Source organism: Anoplopoma fimbria, chromosome 15 (assembly GCF_027596085.1).
Source record: "Anoplopoma fimbria isolate UVic2021 breed Golden Eagle Sablefish chromosome 15, Afim_UVic_2022, whole genome shotgun sequence".
NCBI classification, from domain to species: Eukaryota; Metazoa; Chordata; class Actinopteri; order Perciformes; family Anoplopomatidae; genus Anoplopoma; species Anoplopoma fimbria.
In genome coordinates this window covers 3,371,298-3,386,227 of record NC_072463.1, presented here as the reverse complement: position 1 = coordinate 3,386,227, position 14,930 = coordinate 3,371,298, and the positions used below count along the sequence as shown (strand labels likewise).

General features: G+C 30.4%; 1 protein-coding gene across 1 annotated transcript in view; it reads right to left on the bottom strand.

The window, feature by feature from the left end:
- Positions 1-3,089: 3,089 nt before the first annotated feature.
- The window catches only part of dctn1b (dynactin 1b), a 45,678-nt gene continuing 33,837 nt past the window's right edge, over positions 3,090-14,930 (bottom strand). The window contains exons 26-28 of the mRNA XM_054613542.1: positions 4,246-4,319; positions 4,043-4,132; positions 3,090-3,273 (exon numbers count right to left, since the gene is read on the bottom strand). Coding sequence (XP_054469517.1) covers positions 3,136-3,273; positions 4,043-4,132; positions 4,246-4,319 — 302 coding nt within the window. The 3' untranslated portion in view covers positions 3,090-3,135. The remainder of the gene's footprint in view (positions 3,274-4,042; positions 4,133-4,245; positions 4,320-14,930) is intronic.

Sequence of the window (14,930 nt, the reverse complement as noted above, 5' to 3'; positions counted from 1 at the left end):
TTAAGGCACCGCTCTGCTCAGGAGGGCTGTTCCGAGAAAGGAGATGATACAGAGATCCAAACAGTAAGATTTTCATTTGCTTTGAATATTGTTTTTCAAAACATTAAATAATAAGTGATTTATTATTCTGAGGAAAGATAGTATGAATACTTTGCAAAACTCAAAACTTTAGTTGCAATACTTAAGACAATCTAGGGGGATCTTTCCAATTTGTACCACAAGAATAAAAAAAAATCATACCTTGATGAAAAATGTAATATAACATCGTACTAGAGTCTGAAATATTACCATTTGCACTTGGACTGGATTTAACATTAATATTAGTGTTTTTAAATGGTTAAAATAAAGTAATGTAAGATCATTTTATTGGTTTGGGAGCTTATAACATCCTGACATTTCAAATGCAGCCGTTGCAATAAAAGTTTAGGTATTATGAGTACTGTGATTTGTCGTTCTACATCATCACTGGTACAAACTGGTGCTGCAGTACTTTTGTTTAACTCAGATGTTGCAGAATATTTAGTTACCTTTTTTTTGTCTCAACACACGTCTCTTCACCAGGATTTATGAGACTCTTCCAGAGGTGCAGAGGAGGAAAGAGGAAGAAAGAAGAAAAGCAGAGTATCGATCTTACCGGCTGAACGCTCAACTCTACAACAAGGTACAACACAAACATCTGATCTCATTCACAGAGTCTGAAATATTCATCTGATACATTTACTTTAAAAGCTGGTTGCTGTTTTTCTTTCTGTCTTTCAGAGAATCACTAACCACGTCCTCGGCAGAAGAACAGTGTGGCAGTGATCAAACTTTTTTCTTACTGTAGATTAAATCAGTGATGTGAAAGCATTTAAAAAAATGTAATGACAAAACTACCTAACTTAACTAAAAATGACTTTTTATTTATTTGCGACCAAATTGTTTTAGTTGATATCTGAAAGATTATTGATTTCTACTTTTTAGATAAATATTTTATACCTTTTTCTACTTATAGACCAGTGAAATGTTTTAATCCGTTAAAACTTGAAAATGTGTTTTAATGTAAAGAAAAATAAATCAGATTCTTTAACATTTTCGCTAAATTCCATGTTTTGAATGAAGACACTGAAGGCTGACAAAGAAACATTGGCTTTAATATTTTTATTGATCGGTTATCGGTTGTGCAGGAGCAGGAAGCCACACAAGGGAAAAGATAAGACAAGTTAGACGAGCTGCAGAATCGGCACATCAGCTGCACAGATAAATAACATAATGAATAAATAAATGTCTGCATTTTCCCTCTTAGACTACAGTAATGTAGATGCCCGTTACTTAAATTAATCATAAAATAAAAATTCAAGTTATGACAATAAATGTGTAAACATAGTCTAACAAATCAAAAAATAAATAATTAGCCTGGATTAATAAATTAAACGCCTTTTTTCTTTTTAAGAACAGCCATGGCAAACGTGGTGAAAAGAAACAAAGATTCTTTGGCAAAGATGTAGTTTTGCTTCAAACGAGGTTTGGTCTAAACAGATGAAACATAAGGCAGGTGACCGCTCTTTACCACAAGGCTCTCTGCAGGTTTAAGGCTCGGACGAAGTTTGAAACAGCAACAGGAATCTCAGCAGAACAAAAGGTAAACACACAATTCTGGATTTTACGAATTCAGTAACTTTACCAAAGACAACCAGCGTGTCGTTTATACCGAGCATGTAAAAGTAGACGGTAACAACTTCCTGGATTTTACACCACGAGTGTAATAAATACGAAATAATTTAAACCATATATTGCTTAATTTGAGGTTTTTTAAATAAAACATGAAAAATCCGCAAAAGCAAAATAATTGAATACGCATTTTACACAGTAAATCCGTTGAGGTTAATCATCTTTTTCTGTTCTGTGCCGTCCACACGGATTTAATCAAACCACAGAGCAAAATACAAAATCCTCAACACATTCTGGACTTTGTGTGCATGATGACATTGCCAAAATAATTTTGTCATCAGAACATCAGTTAAATAAAGTTACATCCAGGATTTCTTCCGTCACTCAGGACTAAATATATGTGCAAAAAGTATCTTTGATCAAACCGCAGTAAAATATCCACGACGGACAAATCATTTTAAAATCACATTATCCTTCTTTCCCTTTTAGACAGTTGGATTATAAAAATGGAACACACAAAAATGACACCTGATTAAAAAATACAACACACAGTCATGATGCCTCTAATACTTTAACAGTGTAACAAAGAGCAACATATGATGTTCTGGCCTGATGTATAAACCACAATGTTCAGGTTCCACACCGGGGCCAAAGAGGAGATTCATAAATATTCTACTCAACAACAAACAGAAATCTGTGAATGTGGGCAGCATGCAGCAGTGCAGTTACAAGTACTTTTTCTTTTCTGGCCATAAAACTAAATGTAGCCTCACCCAGTCGATAAGTTATCTAAGTTGCAGTATTCAGGTCTGTAGTTGAGAAACAGCCGTCTAATCAAAATCACTTTGAAACCCAAATTCAGTGTAATTTGATTTAGATTTTAGTCATTGTGAAGCTTTACAAGAAGGAAGATCTGATATTTGATGGTGGTAGTTTCACTCATTGTATACCACTACATTAATATGCTGTTTTCCTGATCTTAAGTGGATTTTTCTTAAATATTTTTAAAATTAACAACTGTAGTTTGGCCTACAAGTATGGGTTATAACAATTAATCTCCTGATAATTTTCTTGATTAATTGTTTTGTCAATAAAATGATAGAAAACAGCCAAATGTTCCCATTATAATTTAACAAAGTCTTGAGCGAGGGCATCTTCATATTTCTTTTGAATCCAAACATTTTCAGTTTACTCTTATATATGACGAAGAAAAGCAGCCAATCGTCAAATTTGAGAAGGAGGCAGCGTTAAAACTGACCAAACAAGTTCTAGATATCCAAAATCCAAAGTGGTCTTGAGACTAAGCTGGACTCAAACTACAGCCCTGACCGTCACAGATCAACTTGTATTGCTCTTCACTATCGATCTGAAATACCTCCTGGTTTGACTTGTTTGGCCCTGGAGTGGAAACCAGGCTGCCAAGCTGTTGAGAGGTGATGGTGGTGGTGGTGGTGGTGGTGCAGCAGGTAGGATCGCAGGTGAAGTCTAGGTCTGCAGCAGACTGTGGACTCGCTGCAGCTGAGACTGTGACAGGACGAGGCGGTGGATCTGCTCCTGGCCGCGGTTACAGGGAACCATGACCCGACCCACCAGAACCGTGTCGGCCTGCTTCTCCTCCTTCGCCTGAAGACAGAAAAGTGTTCAGCATGGTGGATTGTGGTGAGAACCTTTTTCACTTCTGCTTCTCTGCTGTTTTTTTTTTTTTAAAGAAATCTAACTGCTTTCTTAATAAAAGGAAAACAAGATGACAGAAACAATGGTTGAGATGAAACTGGAACAGTAGATTGTTTCTTTTAGCTAAAATATTACACAAATTAGAGGTGCAAAAGGTGGTTAGGACAACATTTTGAAAAAGTTTGTTTCCATCTCCAACATTTTTGTTTATTTGTATACTTAACATTTGTAGAGCTGTACATTTTTTTGGAAATAATGAATTTATCATATGGCCACAATTATGTATTTGTCGTTAAAAGTAGTCACTAAAGAAATAGTTGCATATGTATATAAAAAGAAAATATATTTAATAAATAATTCAATGAGCACCATGGTTGATAAGTCGAAAAACAGACATTTATCTGAATCGTAGTCAGTTAATCGCTTAAAAACTTGTGTAAAAAAAAAAAATGTCTGGTTTACTCCTATAATAAAAGACATATAAAATAATAAGAAAAAAATAATCTCACTCGACTTTGCATCTGCAGAATAATTCAACGAAGTAATCAAAAAGAGTTATCAGTTGTTGTCAAAAACAATCTTTGTATGAGATGGTAACGCTTCAAAAATGGAACTAGACTGTCGATCTTTTATTCAATCTCCTCTATAAATCCAAACTCCATAAAAAAGCTGAAATAATTGATAACATTTGTCCAACAGGTTCATCTGAAGCTCTTACCTTAACAAACAACGTTGAAGGGAACGTCGCAAAATCAGACGAGACGCGAGCTCCTGGCTGCTGGTGGATGACGTGCTCCGCTACTTCGTCCTGACCGAGAGGAGAGAAAAGAGGAGAAATGAGGAGGAGGACATTGGAACTGTTCCTGAATCAGCCTGTAAGGTGAGTATTTCAAGGGCATGAGCGTGCGTGTGTGTGCGTACCTTCAATCTGCCCAGTGTGTCGCTGAGGGACTGTAATCTGGCCGTCTGTTCCATCAGCTGAGCACCAGGGGTCACTGCAACACAAACAATAAAACATCTGTTAATTATACAGGGAGTAAAATGTAATATATAATAAGAGTCACGTTATAGTGTCCCATGAAAATATCACAAAATTCCATGTTTTATTGTGCACATTTTTTGACATTTGACTTTTTTCTTAACTTACATGACATACTGTACTTTTTATGAGCTTTCAGTGACAAAAAGTATTTTTATGACTTTTTTCGACATGCTATACTATGACTTTTTTTGAAATACTATACTTTTTTTTTCGACATACTATACTTTTTTATGATTTTTTTTTTCGATGCTATACTATGATTCTTTTATGATTTTTTTGACATACTATACTATGACTTTTTTATGACTTTTTTTGACATACTATAATTTGACTTTTTTGACTTTTTTCGACAGGCTATACTATGACTTTTTTATGACTTTTTTTTTTGACTTTTTTCGACATACTATACTATGACTTTTTTATGACTTTTTGACTTTTTCGACATAATACTATGACTTTTTTATGCTATACTATTTTTTTATGACTTTTTTTCGACATACTATACTATGACTTATTTATGACTTTTTTCGATACTATACTATGACTTTTTCGACTTTTTTTTTTCGACAGGCTATACTATGACTTTTTTATGATTTTTTTTTTCCGACATGATACTATGACTTTTTTATGACGACATACTACACTACTTTTTATGACTTTTTTCGTACAGTTACTATCGACTGACTTTTTTCGACATTATACTATGACTTTTTTATGACTTTTTCCGACATACTATACTATGACGTTTTTTGACTTTTTTCGACATACTATACTATGACTTTTTTATGACTTTTTTCGACATACTATACTATGACTTTTTTGACGACATACTATACTATGACTTTTTTATGACTTTTTCGAATAATACTTACTTTTTTTTTTCACATGCTATACTATGACTTTTTTATGACTTTTTCGACATTATACTATGACTTTTTTATGACTTTTTTGACTTTTTTTTATGACTTTTTTTGACATACTATACTTTGACTTTGACTTACTTTTTTTTATGACTTTTTTCGACATACTATACTATGACTTTTTTATGATTTTTTTGACATACTATAATTTGACTTTTTTATGCTATACTATGACTTTTTTATGACTTTTTTCGACATGCTATACTATGACTTTTTTATGACTTTTTCTGACATACTATACTGTGACTTTTTTCGACATGCTATACTATGACTTTTGACTTTTTTTGACATACTATAATTTGACTTTTTTTTTCGACATGCTATACTATGACTTTTTTATAACTTTTTTTTGACATACTATAATTTGACTTTTTTATGACTTTTTTCGACATACTATACTATGACTTTTTTATGACTTTTTTCAACATGCTATACTATGACTTATTCATGACTTTTTTCGACATACTATACTTTGACTTTTACATACTATACTATGACTTTTTTATGACTTTTTTGACATACTATAATTTGACTTTTTCGACATACTATACTATGACTTTTTTCAACATACTATACTTTGACTTTTTTATATATTTTTTTCGACAGGCTATACTATACTTATTTATGACTTTTTTTGACAGGCTATACTATGACTTTTTTCGACATGCTATACTATGACTTTTTTTTTCGACAGGCTATACTATGACTTTTTTATGATTTTTTTTTTCCGACATACTATGACTTTTTTATGACTTTTTTCGACATGCTATACTATGACTTTTTTATGACTTTTTTTTGACATGCTATACTATGACTTATTTATCACTTTTTTCGACATGCTATACTATGACTTATTTCGACATGCTATACTATGACTTATTTATGACTTTTTTCGACATTCTATACTATGACTTTTTTATGACTTTTTTCGACATGCTATACTATGACTTATTTATGACTTTTTTCGACATACTATACTATACTATGACTTTTTTATGACTTTTTTTGACATACTATACTTTGACTTTTTTCGACAGGCTATACTATGACTTTTTTATGACTTTTTTTGACATACTATACTTTGACTTTTTTCGTATGATTTTTTTGACATACTATAATTTGACTTTTTTCGACATGCTATACTATGACTTTTTTATGACTTTTTTCGACATGCTATACTATGACATATTCATGACTTTTTTCGACATGCTATACTTTGACTTTTTTCGACATACTATACTATGACTTTTTATATGACTTTTTTTTGACATACTATAATTTGACTTTTTTCGACATACTATACTATGACTTATTTATGACTTTTTTCGACATGCTATACTATGACTTTTTTCGACATGCTATACTATGACTTTTTTATGACTTTTTTCGACATGCTATACTATGACTTATTTATGACTTTTTTTACTATACTTTGACTTTTTTCGACATGCTATACTATGACTTTTTTATGACTTTTTTGACATACTATACTTTGACTTTTTTCGACAGGCTATACTATGACTTTTTTCAACATACTATACTTGACTTTTTTTTTTTCGACATACTATACTATGACTTTTTATGACTTTTTTCGACATACTATACTATGACTTTTTTATGATACTTTTTTTTTTAACTATACTATGACTTTTTTATATTTTTTTTCGACATACTATACTATACTTTTTTATTTTTTCGACATTATACTATGACTTTTTTATGACTTTTTTGACATACTATACTATAACTTATTTATGACTTTTTTCGACAGGCTATACTATGACTTTTTTATGATTTTTATTTTTCGACATGCTATACTATGACTTTTTTATTTTTTTCGACATGCTATACTATGACTTTTTTATGACTTTTTTTTCGACATATATACTTTGACTTTTTTTTTTTCGACATACTATACTATGACTTTTTTATGACTTTTTTTTTTATGACGACATACTATACTTTGACTTTTTTCGACATACTATACTATGACTTTTTTATCGACATTATACTATACTATGACTGTTTTTGCTATACTATGACTTTTTTATGACATTATACTATGACTGTTTTATGACTTTTTTTTTTTTGACATGCTATATACTATGACTTTTTATGACTTTTTTCGACAGGCTATACTATGACTTTTTTATGACTTTTTTCGACATGCTATACTATGACTTTTTTATGACTTTTTTCAGCATACTATGACTTATTTATGACTTTTTTGACATACTATAATTTGACTCTTTTCGACAGGCTATACTATGACTTTTGTATGATTTTTTTTTTTTCCGACATACTATACTATGACTTTTTTATCGACATACTATACTATGACTTTTTTGACTTTTTTGACTTTTTTCGCATATTATACTTTGACTTTTTTCAACAGGCTATACTATGACTTTTTTATGATTTTTACTTTCGACATGCTATACTATGACTTTTTTATCGACATACTATACTTTGACTTTTTTATGACTTTTTTCGGCATACTATACTTTGACTTTTTTCGACAGGCTATACTATGACTTTTTTTTTTCCGACATACTATACTATAACTTATTCATGACTTTTTTCGACAGGCTATACTATGACTTTTGTATGATTTATTTTTTCCCGACATGCTATACTATGACTTTTGTATGATTTATTTTTTTCCGACATACTATACTATAACTTATTTATGACTTTTTTCGACATACTATACTTTGACTTACTTTATGACTTTTTTCGGCATACTATACTTTGACTTTTTTCGACAGGCTATACTATGACTTTTTTATGACTTTTTTTGACATACTATAATTTGACTTTTTTCGACAGGCTATACTATTACTTTTTTATGATTTTTTTGACATACTATATTTTGACTTTTTTCGACATACTATACTATGACTTTTTTATGACTTTTTTCGACAGGCTATATACTATGACTTTTTTTGACATGCTATACTATGACTTTTGTATGATTTTTTTGACATACTATAATTTGACTTTTTTCGACATATACTATACTTTTTTATGACTTTTTTCGACATACTATACTTTGACTTTTTTCAACATACTATACTTTGACTTTTTTATATATTTTTTTCGACATGCTATACTATGACTTTTTTATGACTTTTTTCAACAGGCTATACTATGACTTTTTTCGACATGCTATACTATGACTTTTTTATCGACATACTACACTATGACTTTTTTATGACTTTTTTCGGCATACTATAATTTGACTTTTTTCGACAGGCTATACTATGACTTTTTTCGACATACTATAATTTAACTTTTTTCGACAGGCTATACTATGACTTTTTTATGATTTCTTTTTTCGACATACTATACTTTGACTTTTTTCGACAAACTATACTTTGACTTTTTTATATATTTTTTTCGACATGCTATACTATGACTTTTTTATGACTTTTTTCGGCATATTATACTTTGACTTTTTTCGACAGGCTATACTATGACTTTTTTATGACTTTTTTCGACATACTATACTATGACTTTTTTATATATTTTTTTCGACAGGCTATACTTTGACTTTTTTCGACAGGCTATACCATAACTTATTTATGACTTTTTTCGACAGGCTATACTATGACTTTTTTATGACTTTTTTCGGCATACTATAACTTATTTATAACTTTTTTCGACATGCTATACTTTGACTTTTTTAAACATACTATACTATAACTTATTTATAACTTTTTTCGACATGCTATACTATGACTTTTTTATGATTTTTTTTTTAGACATACCATACCATGACTTTCTTGCTACTATAGTAGCAGTGTTTATGACATACTATACAATGGCTTTTATAACGTTTTCAGGACACACTGTCTATGACTTTGTCACTATAATGTGATATGATAATATGACATTTTTGCGACATACTTTACTGTGACATTTTTTATTGCATACTAACTTGAGTCTTTTTGCTTTTTCATATTGCAGGTATCCATGGATTGTGGTTTTGCCATGTTGCAACGGCCCTGCTTGACACCTACTACTGATACTAATATTATTCACAGTCATATTTCTATAATTAACGCTATTATTATAATTTTATTGTATCCACCACTACCATAAATATAATTAGTCCCATTTTTATTTTTTTTAGCATTATAGCTTTTGTAATATTATTGTTGTTGCTGTACATCTCTGTTTCTCCCGGCTGGATGGTCAAGGCTGCAGCAGACCTGGTCTCATCCAGCGTTTGTGTTCAACTGGGACTGTGAAGCTGAGACACAGAGTTGATGCAACAGGACTTCATAATTCAGAGGGAAGTGGCCTCTCTCCAGGCTCAGGATAAATCATCACACTAGAGACTTGTTAAACATGGACTAAAAGAGTGACTGCTGAGGAATTACACCATCGGAGCAGAAACTCATGATGAAGAGGATCCTTTTGCTGGACTGATGGGACTGTTACTAGTCTAAAAAACTGTAGCAGTCTGTACATGTTGAGTGGGAAAGCTCTGTAGAAATACTGTGTACGAGTTTTAAACAACAGAAAGCTGATCGGGAGAAAAGACACTGTGAGGAGAGCGCGATTAAACGTGCAGGATGACTGTAAACCTTTGGGAAGTGTGATTTGACACTGCAATTAGAATTGGTCTGAAACTACTTTTATAGATGGTGCTGTGTATAAAAAAAGGAAATGCAAGGGAACGGAAGCTGTTGAACTTTATAGTGGTGCTTTACTAAATCAGTCTGTTCTGTTGTTGAATAGGAACTGTTCTTTAACCCTTTGTTTTTATGATACCTTTATAAATGATTAAATCCCTTTTTAATCCTGAAACTGTGTCTTGTTGAGAGTGAGATTATCATTAGTTGGAAAATAAAGGTTTTCTAAAAAATGCCTCTGTCTCTGTCTGATAACCCAACTGGCCAAAGCAAATGGCTGTCCACCCAGAGCAAGATTCTGCCCAAGGTTTCAACCTGTTGAATGGGCCGTCACAATATATATATATGACTTTTCGGTGTAGTATGTTGTAAAAAATATTATAAAAAGTAATAATATAGTATGTCATCAAAACATAAAAAAGTAATAGTATAGGATGCCGAAAAGTCATGAAAAAGTCATAGTATAGTATGTCGAAAAGATTCATAAAAAGTCATAGTATAGTATGTCGAAAAGATTCATAAAAAAAGTCATAGTATAGTATGTCGAAAAACAGTCATAGTATAGCATGTCGAAAAAATTCATAAAAAAAGTCATAGTATAGTATGTCGAAAAAAATTCATAAAAAAAGTCATAGTATCGTATGTCGAAAAAAAAGTCATACTATAGCATGTCGAAAAAATTCATAAAAAAAGTCATAGTATAGTATGTCGAAAAAAATCATAAAAAAAGTCATAGTATATATAGCATGTCGAAAAAAGTCATGAAAAAGGTCATAGTATAGCATGTCGAAAAAAGTCATAGTATAGCATGTCGAAAAAAAGGTCATAGTATAGTATGTCGAAAAGATTCATAAAAAAGTCATAGTATCGTATGTCGAAAAAAATAGTATAGCAAAAAAGTCATACTATAGCATGTCGAAAAAATTCATAAAAAAGTCATAGTATAGTATGTCGAAAAAAATCATAAAAAAAATGTCAAAAAAAGTCATAGTATATATAGCATGTCGAAAAAAATGAAAAAGTCATGAAAAAGGTCATAGTATAGCATGTCGAAAAAAGTCATAGTATAGCATGTCGAAAAAAAGGTCATAGTATAGTATGTCAAAAAAAGTCATAGTATAGCATGTCGAAAAGATTCATAAAAAAGTCATAGTATAGCATGTCGAAAAAAGTCATAGTATAGCATGTCGAAAAAAGTCATAGTATAGCATGTTGAAAAAAGTCATAGTATAGTATGTCGAAAAAAAGTCATAGTATAGCATGTCGAAAAAATTCATAAAAAAGTCATAGTATCATATGTCGAAAAAAGTCATACTATAGCATGTCGAAAAACAGTCATAGTATAGCATGTCGAAAAAATTCATTAAAAAAAGTCATAGTATAGTATGTCGAAAAAAATCATAAAAAAAGTCATAGTATATATAGCATGTCGAAAAAAGTCATGAAAAAGGTCATAGTATAGCATGCCGAAAAAAGTCATAAAAATGTCATAGTATAGCATGTCGAAAAACAGTCATAGTATAGCATGTCGAAAAAATTCATAAAAAAAGTCATAGTATAGTATGTCGAAAAAAAGTCATAAAAATGTCATAGTATAGTATGTCGAAAAAAGTCATGAAAAAAGTCATAGTATATAGTATGTCGAAAAACAGTCATAGTTTGGCATGTCGGAAAAAGTCATAGTATTGTGTGTCGAAAAAATATGGCAAAAAAGTCATAGTATGGCATGTCGAAAAAGTCATAGTATAGTATGTCAAAAAAAGTCATAAAAAAGTCATAGTATAGTATGTCGAAAAGATTCATAAAAAAAGTCATAGTATAGCATGTCGAAAAAAGTCATAGTATAGTATGTCGAAAAAATTCATAAAAAAAGTCATAGTATAGCATGTCGAAAAAATTCATAAAAAAAGTCATAGTATCGTATGTCGAAAAAAGTCATACTATAGCATGTCGAAAAACAGTCATAGTATAGCATGTCGAAAAAAGTCATAGTATAGCATGTCGAAAAAAGTCATGAAAAAAGTCATAGTATAGTATGTCGAAAAAAGTCATAGTATAGTATGTCGAAAAAAGTCATAGTATAGCATGTCGAAAAAAGTCATAGTATAGCATGCCGAAAAAAGTCATAAAAAAAGTCAAAAAAAGTCATAGTATATATAGCATGTCGAAAAAAGTCATGAAAAAAGTCATAGTATCGTATGTCGAAAAAAGTCATACTATAGCATGTCGAAAAAAGTCATAGTATAGTATGTCGAAAAAAATCATAAAAAAGTCAAAAAAAGTCATAGTATATATAGCATGTCGAAAAAAGTCATGAAAAAGGTCATAGTATAGCATGTCGAAAAAAGTCATAGTATAGCATGCCGAAAAAAGTCATAGTATAGTATGTCGAAAAAAGTCATAGTATAGCATGTCGAAAAAAGTCATAAAAAAGTCATAGTATAGCATGTCGAAAAAAGTCATAGTATAGTATGTCGAAAAAAGTCATAGTATAGCATGTCGAAAAAAAAGTCATAAAAAAGTCATAGTATAGTATGTCGAAAAAATTCATAAAAAAGTCAGTATCGTATGTCGAAAAAAAAGTCATACTATAGCATGTCGAAAAACAGTCATAGTATAGCATGTCGAAAAAAATCATAAAAAAAGTCAAAAAAAGTCATAGTATATATAGCATGTCGAAAAAAGTCATGAAAAAGGTCATAGTATAGCATGTCGAAAAAAGTCATAGTATAGCATGCCGAAAAAAGTCATAGTATAGTATGTCGAAAAAGTCATAGTATAGCATGCCGAAAAGTCATAAAAATGTCATAGTATAGCATGTCGAAAAAAGTCATAGTATAGTATGTCGAAAAAAGTCATAGTATAGCATGTCGAAAAAAATTCATAAAAAAAGTCATAGTATAGCATGTCGAAAAAATTCATAAAAAAAGTCAGTATGGCATGTCGAAAAAAGTCATAAAAAAGTCATAGTATAGCATGTCGAAAAAAGTCATAGTATAGTATGTCGAAAAAAAAGTCATAGTATAGCATGTCGAAAAAATTCATAAAAAAAGTCATAGTATCGTATGTCGAAAAAAGTCATACTATAGCATGTCGAAAAACAGTCATAGTATAGCATGTCGAAAAAAGTCATAGTATAGCATGTCGAAAAAAGTCATGAAAAAAGTCATATAGTATGTCGAAAAAAGTGTATAGTATGTCGAAAAAAGTCATAGTATAGTATGTCGAAAAAAGTCATAGTATAGCATGTCGAAAAAAGTCATAGTATAGCATGCCGAAAAAAGTCATAAAAAAAGTCAAAAAAAGTCATAGTATATATAGCATGTCGAAAAAAGTCATAAAAAAGTCATAGTATCGTATGTCGAAAAAAAGTCATACTATAGCATGTCGAAAAAAAGTCATAGTATAGTATGTCGAAAAAAATCATAAAAAAAGTCAAAAAAAGTCATAGTATATATAGCATGTCGAAAAAAAAGTCATGAAAAAGGTCATAATAGCATGTCGAAAAAAAGTCATAGTATAGCATGCCGAAAAAAGTCATAGTATAGTATGTCGAAAAAAGTCATAGTATAGCATGCCGAAAAAAGTCATAAAAATGTCATAGTATAGCATGTCGAAAAAAAGTCATAGTATAGTATGTCGAAAAAAAAAAAGTCATAGTATAGCATGTCGAAAAAAAAGTCATAAAAAAAGTCATAGTATAGTATGTCGAAAAAATTCATAAAAAAAGTCAGTATCGTATGTCGAAAAAAGTCAAAAAAGTCATACTATAGCATGTCGAAAAACAGCCATAGTATAGCATGTCGAAAAAATTCATAAAAAAAGTCATAGTATAGTATGTCGAAAAAAGTCATAGTATAGCATGCCGAAAAAAGTCATAAAAATGTCATAGTATAGCATGTCGAAAAAAAAGTCATAAAAAAAGTCATAGTATAGTATGTCGAAAAAATTCATAAAAAAAGTCATAGTATCGTATGTCGAAAAAAGTCATACTATAGCATGTCGAAAAACAGTCATAGTATAGCATGTCGAAAAAATTCATAAAAAAAGTCATAGTATAGTATGTAGAAAAAAAGTCATAAAAAAGTCATAGTATAGCATGTCGAAAAAAATCATAGTATAGCATGTCGAAAAAAGTCATACTATAGCATGTTGAAAAAAGTCATAAAAAAAGTCATAGTATAGCATGTCGAAAAACAGTCATAGTATAGCATGTCGAAAAAAATCATAAAAAAAGTCAGTATAGTATGTCGAAAAGATTCATAAAAAAGTCATAGTATAGTATGTCGAAAAAAGTCATAGTATGGCATGTCGAAAAAAGTCATAAAAAAGTCATAGTATGGCATGTCGGAAAAAGTCATAGTATTGTGTGTCGAAAAAAGTCATAGTATGGCATGTCGAAAAAAGTCATGAAAAAGTCATAGTATAGCATGTCGAAAAAAGTCATAGTATAGTATGTCGAAAAAAGTCATGGAATAGCATGTCGAAAAAAGTCATAGTATAGGATGTCGAAAAAAGTGATAAAAAAGTCAAAAAAAGTCATAGTATATATAGCATGTCGAAAAAAGTCATAAAAAAAGTCATAGTATCGTATGTCGAAAAAAGTCATACTATAGCATGTCGAAAAACAGTCATAGTATAGCATGTCGAAAAAATTCATAAAAAAAGTCATAGTATAGTATGTCGAAAAAAGTCATAGTATAGCATGCCGAAAAAAGTCATAAAAATGTCATAGTATAGCATGTCGAAAAAAAGTATAGTCATAAAAAAAGTCATAGTATAGTATGTCGAAAAAAGTCATAAAAAAGTCATAGTATAGCATGTCGAAAAACAGTCATAGTATAGCATGTCGAAAAAATTCATAAAAAAAGTCATAGTATCGTATGTCGAAAAAAGTCATACTATAGCATGTCGAAAAACAGTCATAGTATAGCATGTCGAAAAAAGTCATAGTATAGCATGTCGAAAAAAGTCATGAAAAAAGTCATAGTATAGTATGTCGAA